The sequence below is a fragment of the Nyctibius grandis genome, chromosome Z, assembly GCF_013368605.1.
Source record: "Nyctibius grandis isolate bNycGra1 chromosome Z, bNycGra1.pri, whole genome shotgun sequence".
Classification (NCBI taxonomy): Eukaryota; Metazoa; Chordata; class Aves; order Nyctibiiformes; family Nyctibiidae; genus Nyctibius; species Nyctibius grandis.
The window spans coordinates 23,317,647-23,332,123 of NC_090695.1; the positions used below are offsets into that span (position 1 = coordinate 23,317,647).

The window sequence follows — 14,477 nt, forward strand, 5'->3', positions numbered from 1 at the left end:
TTCGCCGCGGGCGGGAGCGTAATCGGCTCCGGGCCGCCCTGTGCCGAGGCAGCGGCTGGGGCGGGAGGCAGGCGGCGGAGTCTCCGCCCGTCGGCCGCCGTCAGTCAACAGGCGGGGCGGGGGCGGGGGCGGGGGCGGTGCGGGTTGGCCGAGGCGCCGGTGGGCGGGGCGGAGGCAGCGCCGGCGGCGGGCAGGGCGCCGCGGAGGTACTGGGGCGGTGAGCGCGGCCGGGGCAAGTGGGGTCCGGTCGCGCGGTGCGGCGGACGCACGGGGGACTGCGGGGCGAGGCGACGCGACGCGGCGCGAGCGGCGCGGCGCGGCGGCTGCCCGGCGGCGCTGCCGCTGCTGAGGTAAAGCGAGTGCCGCTGCGGCCGGCTTACCTGGCGCTGCCCCGCGCGCGGCCGCCGGGGCAGGGGAGCAGGGCGGTGCGGCCGCTCGTGACCTGGGCAGCGGCTGCCCGTGCGGGGTGACAGGCCGAGCGGGAGCGCCGCCGCCCCGTGCAACTTCTTCCCCCGTCCGGGGCCGGCTGTGGCGCCGCCGAGCCCTCCGGCGCGGCAGGCCCGGGCGAGCCGCCCGCTGCGGCCGGCGCCGAGCCCCGGTGGCAGCGGAGCTTCTCCCCCCGCCGCCGGGGGCGGCCCGGCCCGGCGCTTCCTGGTCGGGCAGGGCGGGCGGCGCGCCGTGCCGGAGACGAGGTCCGGCCACCGCGGGGCTGCTCGGAAGCCCCGGCCCCGCCGTGCGGCGTGAGGAGCCGGGCTGGTGCCTTCCCCCGGCCGGCGTCCCCGGGGCGGCGGAGTCGTCTCTGTAGGAAGCGCAGAGGCGGCCGTCGCCGGGGGGAGCGGGCGGCGCGGGGTCGAGCCTGCCAGTCCCCGAGTCTCCACCGAGGGCGATCCCGGCGGCTCCCCAACCGTCCCCGGGCCCGGGGGTCGCCGTCTCCGCGCAGCCCTGCCCCGGCGGTGGAGGGGCCGCGCCCCCCGAGCGGGGCCGGGGCGCGGGGAGCGAGCTCCGGCCTCTCGAGAGCCGCTGCTCTGCGGAGGGGACCGCCGCCCGGATGCATGTCGGTGCAGGACTCCCGGGGGACTTAACTCGCCGGCCTGTTAGCATGCTCAGTTTGTGTTGCCTTCCTAGGTTTTTAAATTATTTTTATTAATTTAATGATTTTTCTGAAGTGGTCTTGATGCTCCCCTGCCTTCTTCCATAGCTTTGCAGCCCGTATAAAATCTTTGAGATGTTTCAGAATGGGATGCGCTTTACAGTGTCCACAGTGAAGTTTATGTACTTTGTCCATGTGTACCTATTTGAACGTGCTCGGCGGTAGAATCTCCAGAGGCTCAAAATAACTCTTTCAAAGACTGGAAGTGGTATAAAGATATTCTAAGTATGCATCTCTTTCTGCACGATGTATCGTGGACCTCACCTTCTTGCAGACAATAGCGTTCCGATGTGGTACTTGCCTTGGTCGTCTCCATCTGGAGAGCGGCAGCATTGTACTTCAGAGATAACAGCAGTTTGAGTTACAGGTGTGTAGACACCTAGCGGGGATAGTGGGGAGAAGAGTCAGTCTCCAAGCAAATTCCCTGCTTACACATCAGATCTCGTTAGTTCGGTGCCTCCGTCAGTACGTTAGTCTGCTCTTCTATTGATGAAGCTCATAATTGCAGTGGAAGGGAAGTTCGTGTTAGGCACTGTTTCCCTAGGGGTTTTTTGAATAAGTATGAGAGGGATGGCAGTAGGAGGAGATACGGTTCTTAAATGTTTTAATACTAAAGTGAGGAAAATCTTTGCTGTCTTCTATAGGGGTGCCGTATCGGTAACACACACACGCCTCTCTGGATGGGCTGGTTGTAACATGGATTCACAGAGTAGAAGTTTTTATTCTCAGTCACCAAAGGAATGCTAGCTAGTGTGAGAGGAAATGTTTGGATACCAGTGGGCTAGGAGCCATACATTTTTAATAGGGGGAGAAGGAGGAGTGGAGGGCAAGCTTTCATGTCCCCTTCCCTTTACACTTAAATTTACAAGAATTTCTTGTATATTTCTGTTGAATTTTAAATTTTACAACTGTTGAAATGCCCAACATGAACCATTCTGCTGAGAGACCAGAATTCTGCCTGAACTCAGGAATCTTTCATTGGGTTCAAGCTCTCAGACAGTAAATAAAAAACAAATGAGCATTTGATTCTCTTACAATACTTCTTCCTCGTTTTCCATTCCACCAGCCAAATGGAAATCCAGTAATACATCATCTCAAATATAACAATGTTTCTTGCCTGAAGTGTTTAGTTTGGTTTTTCCCCTCTACTTAAGATGGTCTCCAAGCTATTTATTTTAAGACTAATTGGCTTAAGTCAGTTTAAGTCAAAATATCTGAGTGTAGAGACCATGTAACTTCACTTGGAGTAAAGGGAATTTGTTTATGTTGGATCTTAAGAGAGCAGTAAGTAAAGAACTGTCAAAGAGGGCTTCTTCGGAGACGCTGCAGTGTTACCAGGCTGGTGTGGAGAACCAGTGTCTGTCCCTGCATTAGCGCTGTCTGCAAGGTTCTTGGAGTCTGAGTCTTTCTCCATCCCCAAACCTGACAGATAGTGAGAATAGAAAAAGGCATAAGTCCAAGAAATTCAGCATGGTTCACCCATGGGAGTGTCTCCAGGTACACAAATGGTAGATCAGTCATGAGACAGGATGCTGGGGGCTCTGTTCCGAGGGCAGTGCTGAGGAGTGAGTATGAACCAGTACTGCAGCTCTGAGCCCCAGGGAAACTGGATTTAGGGAAACTTTGCTACCATAACTGCATTGAGTTGTTCTAACGTGCAAGTAAATTGGACCTTTTGTCCTATCTGATTCAAGTTTTGGGTTTTTAAAATATACTTTAAAACTGTCATAACTAATTTTTATGTTATTACAACATTTCCTGTTCTGTATTGTCAGACCAAGGGTAAGAGACACAAGTGCGAATTTCAAATATCTGGCCATAAAGTTGCTATGATACATTTGATAATAAAAGATCAGAAGAGTAGGTCAGGTCAGTTAAATAATGCAGTGTTCAGAAGACTTCTATGACTGCCAAAATGCCCGTAGGCAGTAGGATTTAAATGAGTAGTTGTAGCAGAGCACTTGTTGAATCTTTCTTAAAAAGAAAAGAAATATTTCAGAATATTTAATTTAGTAGAAGTGGTAATTTTCTAGCAGGTTTTGCTGTGCACAGTTGGTTTTGATTGGAAACATTTAGATTAGCTCCAACACTTAGATCTAAGGTGTGTAAGTGCATTTTGTTCCCTTGCTATGTGAAATGGGAGGAACCCATGCTTTTGAAAGGGCTTCTGTACAATTTAATTGATACTTGTGCTTTAGATTTTTGTTTCCTTTTTTTCTAGTTCTTGTCTGTACACTTTCCTCTGGTAGAAGAGGCAAAATGAAATATCAGTGAAACTCTCTTCACATTAATTGCAAAGTCTGTGATGTTTGGTAGTGTGAGCTAAACAGCATAGTTTGGTTTTTCAGAAGTGGCTGCAGAAATTTCTCATTAAAATTTTGGTGGGAGCTGGATGCCTAATCCACGTGGATGGATTTGCAAGTTATTTGAATAAATAGTTGTGTGTAGGCTTTTTGAAATGAGAAGTCTTAATTCAGGCTCAGATAATTCTTTCCTATAGCAAGAACTGTTTGCAAGGGATGATAAGGAAGTTCTTTGAGAACTTACGAGATTTTCTTCTGTGTTCTGTTACATGAGAAGTTGTGCAATAAGCTGCAGAAAATTATATTTAGACCTGACGGACTGAACAGGATCCACATACAAATTAGGGATCAGGGTTATTCACTGCCAAAGGAAGCCCGTATACATTCTTATAAACACTTTTTACCTTGTCAGTTAGTTATGTTCCAGGGACTTGATGACTGAGACATTAGAGAAAATGGTGCGGAAAAGAGCTGTCAGAGGTTCCGTGTTCCAACCCTGTCTACTGATGTCTCTTTACAATGTAAAAGGAAGTGTTTCTCAAAAAATCAGCTTTCTGTACACTAAGTACATAGTACACAGTCAGTATTCTACCTATTGGTATTACATAGCCCCCTCTGGTCTTTTATTCAGCTGTAGTTTAGGAGTTTCAATGCAACACTGAGTAGTTAGCACTTTCTGGTTCCCAGTGTAGCACTCTAAATTATGATCGGGCTTGTCTTTTTAAATAGATGAAAATGAGTAACAGTTGAAATAATGTTTAGAAAACTTTCACTGTTCTATACGTCTTTAAGCTACTGTTTTCTAAATTGGCTTTTTTTTTGGACATATTTTTTCTTTCTACTTCATGGTTGGACAACCTTGAGTCAAGTGTTCAGGCCTGTATTCTCTTGCCTTTTAGTGTAATTTAAGCATACACAGTGATATATTCCTCTTGCTGGTGCTGCTTAGGTGGTCTGGGTATGCTTGTTTTAGTTGCTGATTGTTTTTTTAGTATTAATCCATAAACACATTAAAAAAAACATCTGGAAGATGGGGTAGTGGGGAAGACCCTCTTTTTAATAAAACAGAAATATGGTACTCATCAAGTAAAAGCATTTTGGACATTTTGGTTCTCCTGCAGATTATGAAAAGACTTCTCCCCCCCCCCAATAGGTTTTTGGAATGTAGGCTTTGAGGTGGGGATTGTTGCCCGTTCTCACCCTCTGCATAAACAGCAGGAGATTGGATACCCCAGTGGTGAGCGTCACCGCTGATTAACAGTGAGATCCTTCTCTGTCCTGGCAGACCTTTTGTGGCAAAGGGTTGTGGCCGTGTGTCTTCAGGGAGATAACATGTAAAATCTTTCTGCCAGGTTAGATATTGCACTACAGGGATAGCTCCAGGGCTTAGCCCTCTCACTCTGAGACTTCAGTAGCCATAAGCCACAGAGAAGGAAGTATGTCTCATACTATAGGGGTGCAAATTTGGTTCAAGTAATTAGACATACATCCTTTATAAAAATGCAAGTGTTAGCGGGCAGATTTTTTTTTTCGGTTCACTTTATTTTATTATTATTTAAGGCTCTTCTGTGGGACATAACCTCTGCCAGGGTTGCAGAAAGCTTAAGTCATAAGTGGAACCCCAAGTTCACAATCGTCAAGAGAATTTGAAATGATTTCACCAGTTTTCTCTTCTCTTTCCAGGAAGAGCATGTGTGCAGAGTTCGGTGGCAGAATAGTTAAGGTACGTGGGCAGTCTGTGGCAAGTACATCTGAAGAAGGTGTGGCTGGCTACAGGAATCAGCTGAACTTGAGCATGGAGACTCAGAAGTGCCAACAAGCCCAGAAGAGGAACTAATTGGAAGAATATTGCTAGACATAGAAGAAGTGGAACACATACTTCTGCAACAATCATTGACTTAGAATAAATATATCAGTAAAAACATCAGCAGTGAAATCACAGATCCTGGTGCTTTTTGATTCTCTGGTGGATTTTGTTATTTCGACATTGCTATTGACATTTTTATTATCCCATTTAATACATCTTGAATCTATCTGTACGTAAAAATATAACTGAACAATTGCATTTTGATACTGTTTAATAACACTTCTGAATGATAAATCCTTTGCCAAGATGAGTGCTGAAGGATATCAATACAGAGCTTTATATGACTACAAAAAAGAGCGAGAAGAGGACATTGACTTGCACTTAGGAGATATATTAACTGTGAATAAAGGTACCTTACTAGCACTTGGATTCAGTGAAGGGGAAGAAGGGAAGCCTGAGGAAATTGGTTGGTTAAATGGCTTTAATGAAGCCACAGGGGAGAGAGGGGATTTCCCAGGAACCTACGTAGAATACATTGGAAGAAAAAAAATATCTCCCCCAACTCCAAAGCCTCGTCCTCCACGGCCCCTTCCTGTGGCACCAAGTCCTGCAAAAGTTGAAGCAGAGAGCGAGCAACAAGGTCAGTACTGTTCTTGGAAGGCATTTGTGTGTCCGGTGTTTTTCATTTATTTTTGTTTCATAGGCTTGTCTGACTGTACATTTATTTGTGTAACACCTGCTGGTCAGCTTTTTTAGCGCATGGCTCATTTCAGTCAATAGAGAATTGTTTCTACTTCATAATATTTAGCTCACACACTTTGTAATTTCATGTGCTTTGTCTCAGGCACCACAGAGACCAACAACTTACTGTGAGGTACATGACACAGGTTGGAAAGTATGCTTATAATTCACAACTGTAAAGACTTAAATGGAGAATGAGCAGGGTAGCATTTATTTTGGGTTTCTAAGAAGCTGGTGGAAGTGTTTCCCTCTGTGGTTCATCACACTCACTATTGAGAAACTTCTTGGTGAATCTGACAGTACAAATTCTAAATAAACAGTATGCTCCTATCATAAATCTCTTGCTGACAGCAAAAATATGTACTTTGTCATGGAGGTTTACCTGTGGCATTAAAGGTAAGAGCAGATATTTAAAAATGAGCAATGGAATGATGATAAAGAGAAATTCAGATTTAACATTTTTTGAGGGTAGGACATGCAGTAGAAAAAATAGCACTTATATAAACAAAGGAAGATACTTCCTTTGTTTAAACACAAGTTGCTTTCTAAGCTACATTTGCAATAGTATGTTGGGCAGAACTCAGAATTTGATCAGAACTCTTCTGTTAATAGAAGAAAGAGTCATCTTTTTTTCAACTGGAAAAACTTTAGGGGGAAAAAAACCCCCACCCTTCCTCCAAGTGGTTTGTCTCCTTTGCATACTGACATTCAGGTGTTTGGATTTTCATATCAAGAAGGCAAGTCCGTCTTAGGATAGATTTTACATTGGTCTTTCACTTCTCAAAAGTCTAGAATGGCTTATATTGCTTCAACATCTAATACTTCTTAAATTCTCAGTGCTTCTAGTTGTAGAAAATACAAGTTGTAGTACGTGATCCTGATTCTCACAGTGACACCATAGTCCTGAACACTATCATCACCCTCTGCCTCCATAGAAACGTTTGCAGCATCACTTGCAAAGTTTTAGTATCAGTTTATCAGCTTCCATCCCACTGTGCATATTATGAGTTTATATTCAGCTGTGCTGATAATCAACGAAAATAAGAACGGAAATATAGGAAATTTTATGTGGCAACCTAATGGAAACCTGGCAGAAGCATTTCTAGGTTGGTGGGGGCTTAATAAAGAGTAAGTCTGAACTGTTTTATATAGCAATGTTTTATATAGCACTCGAGAATTGCTTGCAAGTGTATAATGCCTAGGTGTACATCATTGTTAGAATGAAGGTGGGGGCAGATGGGGGTGTAGTGGCATTCTAGGTTTTACTGTCCCTATTTATTAAGTCCTCGAATTCTCAGCCTCTAGTCATTAGAGTCTCACAGTTTCTCATTAGGTTAGTTCTGAAAATGGGGTATTTGCTTTTGAAAGAAAACACTGCTACTTCTTTGATCATTCCTTGTATTGGATATTAATATGTGCTGATCAGGTAACATTTTCATTTTTCTTAACTCACCTGCAGAAATGGTTGTCTCCATCATATGTAACTGCAGCATAGACAAGGCTCTTTGGATAGACACCTCAATGCTGACAGGTCATTTTGAGAGGCAGTGTGTGGACAGGAAATCTTGTTCTTTACACGTGCATGCTGTGGTGAAGTAACTGGCATCCCAGCTTTGATGCATTTATTGATTTAAACTTAAAGTAGCGCTTTGAACTTGCTTGGTCTCTGTACTCATGCTTGCTTGATGCTCCAGTTCGCAGCTCCACACTGTGAACTGGCCACAGCGCTGTGGTGGGAAGTCCTGGTGTTAATCTTGAGTTTCCGAGCCTGCCCCAGGACTGCGTTTGCAACAGACATTTATGGGGGTTTTGGCTGCTAGGAGTTACTCTGGGAAGTTCTGCTGCAGATTTGGGGGGCTCTGCTTCAATGTAGGCTTTTCTGCTTCCTTGAGATGAGGCACTGGCCAGACCTTAGTGACTAGATCTCTCTTAAACTGAAGTTTATTGTCCCTTGACAGAGTACTATTTACATACAATGTGTTTGTTTTTAATAGCTTGGGACTGTGGAGATTTGAAACAAGAAAATGTGCTAATTTAACTGGGAGTCTTTATCTCAAAGTCTGCACAAATGATCCTGCCATGCTCCAAAACGTTTAAGAATCAGCTTGGAATCCAGCCTTGTATTTTTCTGATTAAAAAAAACAATAAGCTAAGTTCCCATAACTCCTTTTGAATTAAAGATTTTAAGCTTCATGTAAAAGGCCTAGGCACCTTCAGTAATGCCCTAGGATCAGGGATTAGACCCCCTTCAACAGATTTAGGGGAAGCACTGAAATTTGAACTTCAAATAGCTCAAAAGTTAGGTTTAATTTCTTCTCAAATAATGTGTCTTTACTTAAAAGAAATTGGAAAAAGTAATAGTAAGAGGTCTCTTTACAGATCCTTTTAGTGAGGCAGAGAGTGCTTTAATATTAGAAACAAATTTAGGGAATGTTGCACTGAGAGTATTATTAAAAACAAAATTAAGGTGAATTTTTTAGTGAGAAGAATGATACAAAAATAATACCTATGGTGAAACCAGAGGTGCAGGCGGAAATACAGTTCAAATAAAGAATAATGTAGCAATGTATGTTTGACTTTTAGGTGGCTTCAGTATCTTTGTATATAAAATTTGTTGCAAGGAATAGCACAGTTAATGTAGTTCTGCAGCCAACGTAATGGGCAGTGGGCCTGAAGGTTCTTCCCAGAGTGATACTTCTCTATACACCCCCAGAGCATATTTCAAATAAAGTAATGCGTAGTATGAAACTTGCTTGACCAAATACAGTGAAGTTTACATTTTCAGTACTTGATGATTTGAAACTGCTGTGGATCAAAATGACAAATTAATGGGGAACTGGAAGCAGACTTCTTAAATGTACCTCAGGTATTTGTGATCCATATACTTTTTTCATTCCATGATGAGTCAATTCTGTATGTACCCCTGTTGTGTATATGTTGAGTAAGAATATCAGAAACTTAACTGGAGATTTTAAAGAATATATATATAATCATATATGTTTGCCACATACTTAGATTTATTTTTTAAGAAAAAAACTTTCTAATAATTTAAATGCTCTTTAATACTTAATTATTTATTCTGTATGTTTTTTTTCCCCTGGCCTTGTTAAGCTTGATCACTTGCTCATCAATGTCCAGATTATATTGTATTAGATCAAATTTGCAATATTTAGGCATAATGCTGCCAGTATTCACAATGCTGCAGCACTCATACAGAAATATTGATAGACATCTGAACAGACTTTGCAGTCACTGAGGCTAGTAACATGGGCAGAGTTGCTCATCAGGCCAGTGTCTTATGCAGCCACGGTCTTATTTATAAATAGGGAGCTCTTTAAATATTAAAAGCCAATCTGAAAGCAAATAAAACTGCTGGTTGTCTCAAATTCTGTTAAAACATTCATTTCTTTATTACAACACTTAGGTCAAATCTTTCCCCAGATTTTTATTTTATACATGACCTATTTAAATTTCTAGAACCATTGGTCAAGATCAGAACTGGGGCTCCTTGACTGAAATTTTAGAACTGTTGCATTTTGCCTGTCTTCCCCTTACCTTTGTCAATAAAGAAGTAGATTTAGTGTGAGTTTACGGGGCTTTTATTTTTTTTTTTTTTTAATTGCATCTGAAAAGATATGAAAATAAGGGGATACAAGAGCCCCAGGAAGTCTCTAGCACCTTTCATTTTCAGGCCTGGTGCAGGTCAGAGCTATGGCAAGGCAGATTTAGTTCCTGTTGTTGGTGCGAGGCTCTCACTGGCCTGACCTGCCTTTTCCCCAGGTTTCTTCTCCCACCAGGCAAGGGTGACTGGCTGCTGGGATCAAGGCATTTGCAGCAGTGGAGACCCAGTATAGGGTCATCTTTATGCCCTCCACTGGACGTCTGAAGTTTATGTGAAGGACTAAACATTTTATATGAATTTTTTTTTTTCTTGAAATGCTTTCTTTTTTAAATTGAAGCTACGTAGGGCTAGTTCCCCTCACTTAGCCCTGTCTCACCCGATGCTTTGAAAATGAAAAGTGCAGCTGTATTGAGTCCAGCTGAGTTTTGTGAACTTTGATACAGCTGCATACGTTTTGAGTTGGTTCATACAATATTGTTTCTCTACCTGGTTTGTGAAGGCTGATCTTAGGCAGATTTTGAAGAATAAAGCTTTGATTGATCAACAGAAATACTTTCAGATTTAACTTGGAATGCTAAATTCCCACTGTGAAATGAAGGTCAGATTGCAGAAGGGCAGATCAGAACTTTATATGAATAATTTGTCTGTTTTGATGTTTTGGAGCTTTCTGCAACTTCCTGTGTAATTTAAAAGGGTTGTGTGTGTTGATACTTCATACCATTTCAGATGGTTTAGAGACTAAAAATAACCTGAAGCTCTTCCTTCTTGTGATGAAACTATAAAATAGATTTCTTTTTTTAAAAAAAAAAAAAACAAACAACAAAACACCTTTCTTTATGCTTTTCTCCTAGAACAGATACAGATCAGCAAGTTAGACAAAGATAATGACACAGAACATTTGGAAGCTCTTTATTTTCAGAGACCATGTTATGCAATGTCTGACAAAGATCCAAACTGAGAGAGAGCATAAAACCATTTGTGCATGCTTGAACTGAATACGCTGTAGGATTTGTTTCTTTGATTTTGCTATAAAGCCAGTAGAGTGATTGCATTTCTGAAAATTATTTACATGTGTAAATTAGGAGACATAAGAGTGAGTGGAATGCAGCGAGTCTAGAGCCTCTGTTGGGAAGGAAACAGTCATAATCTCCTGATTTACGCAAATTGAAAAAGGAAATTATGGGGTGAAGTGACGAGTCACTATCTCATTTGGTAAATATGTTTGCCGTTCAAGCTAGAGCCCTTGGATTCATTCTAAAAAGCCCAGTTTGAGTGTAAGACTCTGTCCTGCAGTCATGAACTTCACAAGTAGGTTGCTTTTAACTTGCACTGAGAAATGGGGCAGGTTCCTGCCAGAGAGCCTTGCCACCTACTTGTGATCACGTTTCTTGGTGTACGAGGCAAATTGAGGCAAATTTCTAGCTGCTAGATGAGTGCGTGCACCTGGAAACTAAAGTTTGTGCCACCCACTTTATTGCTAATGAAAACAAAGATTTTTTGCAAGCTGCAATAAAGTGATGCAGAGCATTTTTTTCACAGTGATAAAATCAGGATAATAGTAACTAAAAAAGCCTTTGTAAGCACCATAGAGAGCACAGGGATACGCTTTCAAGTAGCAGTACAAATTGCGCGTTAACAGTGGACCTGGGCAAGTTCATGGTTGATGTGTAGCCCCACCTGCTGGCAGAGGAGGAAGGAAGCAAGAGGGAGGAAGGGACTTCAAAACCAGCATCTTCCATGTTGTGTTTCAGTCGTCACAGGATAAGAGTGAAAGTGAGGAAGAGCTTTTGAGAAGAATAATTTAAATGACCAATTGATATTTCTAGAAAAAATATGTTACTTGGGGCACACAGAACCACCTTTTGATGCTCAAAGATGACCTCAGACCTGAAAAGGGTTATGTGGCTGAAATGCATCTTTTCTCCCTAGCTGTACCAATTAGTCTAAAAAAATACTGGCTTTTGTTACACATTTTGCTTTAAGAAACTGAAAGAATAAGATGCTCCTATTTTGATGCTACAAGAAATATTTGTCAGTTTTGTATCATACCAATTTTAATATGCCTTTCTATAGTTATAACAGTGGCATTATGCTGAGTGACTTTGTTGACGTGAATGCTCCTGGGGCAGATATAAAACAAGGCAAAGGTAAAGTAGTCTGCTCCTCTCCCTTGGAATCATCTTGATCTGTTCCTGTAGCTGTGATCCAGGAACATCTGAAAAAAACACTGGTTAGCAGTTACTTAGTCTTGCATGTGATAACATCAGTTTGTGAGTTTCAGCAACACATGGCACTAAGTATTTGCCAAGGACTGATCATTCTGCACCCCAAGCAAATAACTGTGCCCACCTAAATAGTTGTATGATGCCATAAACACATCCAGATTTTCTTGTGTGAAAGAACACAGGTGTTTTAACTGCAGCTGCCTGTGCACTCTTTCACATCTGTGTCTTGCTCCAAAGCTGCTTTCCATGATGAACATCCATGAAATCAATCTGAAGGCTAGAATACAAAGAACTGCTTTATTTTCATAGCTAAGAATGACAAGGGGAATTACAGGATTTTAAAGAAATATTTGTTTTAACTGGAGAAGGATTTTAAGTCCTGAGAATACTTTGGTGAGAATCTGGGTACTTAAGACAATTTAAAGAGAATTTTTGGCTTTTTTTAAAAAAAAAAAATAACCGCGGTTAATGCTTGTCTACTTCCGCTCATGCTTTCAGCAAAATATATGTCTAAAATGCAATCCTATTTTGTGGTTTCATTAATAGAAGAGATTTTTTTTTTTTGCTTTTTTGTTATGTATTGCATTTTTTGCACTTTGTTATAGAAATGCCTGCATCCTTGGACATTGCCTGAAGTCTTTTGGTAAAGTGTTAGCAGGTGTCACTTTTTGTACTAATTTGACTGCTTTTTGTTCAGTCTTTTATGAATGCTGTATGCAGTAGTCCACAAGAATAGAACCCAAATGATATTCCTTATTTTCACATATTGATCCACTTTATAAAACAGCTTGCATGTAAGGCAGCATTTAAAAATAATACTTAAGCTGACAGCTTTTCAGGCGGTAAGGATCTATAATCAAAATCCTCAGGACAGAGTTTCAAAATCATGGTACCACCCTGATCTAGGGAAAGATGTAATGCATATGGTTTCTACACTTTAAAAACATCTTTTAAGACCATCTTGTAGTTCAAAACTACCATGTAACTATGGCATGAATGATGAGAAAGGTCTTTAACAGTTCAGTTAGCTGTCAGATGCTTTTATCATCCACTGGATCTGTTTGTATGCGCTTGGCATCATCCGCTGTGTTAGAGCATTTCCCAGAGGTTAATGTCTGAGATAGTTTCTTCACTAGAGACTGTGAATGTCAAGGGCATGAAGTGAGATCTACACTTGGCAGGTCTGAACATGCCAGTTTCCATCCATGCTGGCAGATCAACCCCGTGGTGTCCAGGATGGGAAGATGCTCCTGCAGAAGGCAGACCTGCTGCAGGAGGAGCAGTTACTTCTGGTCCACTCAGCTTCCAGAAGCTCTTAAGCAGCTATTGTATTTTTCAGTAAATAGGCAAGGTGTAGACGAGGCTGATTTTTCTCTGTGGTTTCTTCGCTTTTTTTTTTTAATTGAGTTTGTAGTTGTTGGAGAACCAGACAAAGTTAACTCTGCTTTCCTTTCAAGTTTTGATGCTTCCTTCTAAAAAACATGCACACCTAAAAATGTAAAGATACTGGCTAAAAGTCAGACTATTCTGCTTAAACACATCAGATTGGTGTAATTCAAGGGGTTTCTTCCTTGCTCTTTCTCCCCTGTGGGATCGGATTTGTTGGATGTGGCATGTCCAAGCACTCCTGTTGTGTAGCCTCCTACTCACCATCTGGGAAGGAAGAGGAGAGTAGTGCAACCTGAGATCTGTAGTCTGAGGAGGGAATGCACCTCCCAGGAGGCATGGCTGCACCAGTTTTGTATGTCTTGTTTACAGATGTAACAGTGGAATTTATTTGTTGGGGTCAGGAGAGAAAACTTCAATGCTGTCACCAATCTCCTCATCCCACTTTGACAAGACTGGTAGGTAGCAGGTAGCATGGAGGATTATTCTTGGCGAAGCAACTTTTAAATGGTATCAGATGCTACAGACTTCATGTTTCAAAGCATGTTACAGCATCTCCAGCAGTCTGTCTGAAAGGGAAGGCTTTTAGTTTGTGAGGTTACCTTTTAATATGCCCTCTTCCTAAGCTGTTTTTGGCTGGAGGTAGACCAGAGCGCTTAAGTTAGGGAATTAATGAAAGAAACCACTAATTATGTGCAGTGGTAGATAAGGCTGCACAGCTGTGTCTGTTTTCATTATCTTTCTATCCAGGAACATTCCAGAAATAAGCAATTAAGAGCAAAGATTTGCAGTCCTTTTCCTACTTGCACCCTGTAACCACACATTCCAGTTCTCTATTGCTAATTTGCAGTTTTTCATGTGCTGCGATTGGATGGAGACACGAAAATGTCTGTTGTGTTTATGAACTTAGCGTTGAATTGTCTCCTCGCCGAGACACATCTGCTTGGCACGGTGAGGAGCGACAGAGTCCATGGCAAAGCCCTCCATCATTTCCTGCTTTCCTCCTAGTTGACTGGTGCACACTTGAGGGGCATCTGCCTTGCCGTGGTCTGCAAAGGGCTGTGAGGCACCAGGGCACTGTGGGGTGCAGTGAAGTGTGATGTGTTCCCATCGCCACTGGTGTATGGGACTTCTGCGAGGTGTTGACGCTCTTTGAGAGCTCCTCTAGGGTGCTCTTGGCTGACCAGGCTTTGTGCCTCTTATTGTAATACAGTCTTTCATTCTTCATTTGATACTTACTCCG

General features: G+C 42.5%; 1 protein-coding gene across 2 annotated transcripts in view; it reads left to right on the forward strand.

The window, feature by feature from the left end:
* The first annotated feature begins 261 nt into the window (after nt 1-261).
* The window catches only part of PIK3R1 (phosphoinositide-3-kinase regulatory subunit 1), a 59,338-nt gene continuing 45,122 nt past the window's right edge, over nt 262-14,477 (forward strand). For both annotated transcript variants that reach the window (XM_068422046.1, XM_068422047.1), the window contains exons 1-2: nt 262-350; nt 5,137-5,900. In XM_068422046.1, the coding sequence (XP_068278147.1) occupies nt 5,567-5,900 (334 nt within the window). In that variant the 5' untranslated portion in view covers nt 262-350; nt 5,137-5,566. The remainder of the gene's footprint in view (nt 351-5,136; nt 5,901-14,477) is intronic.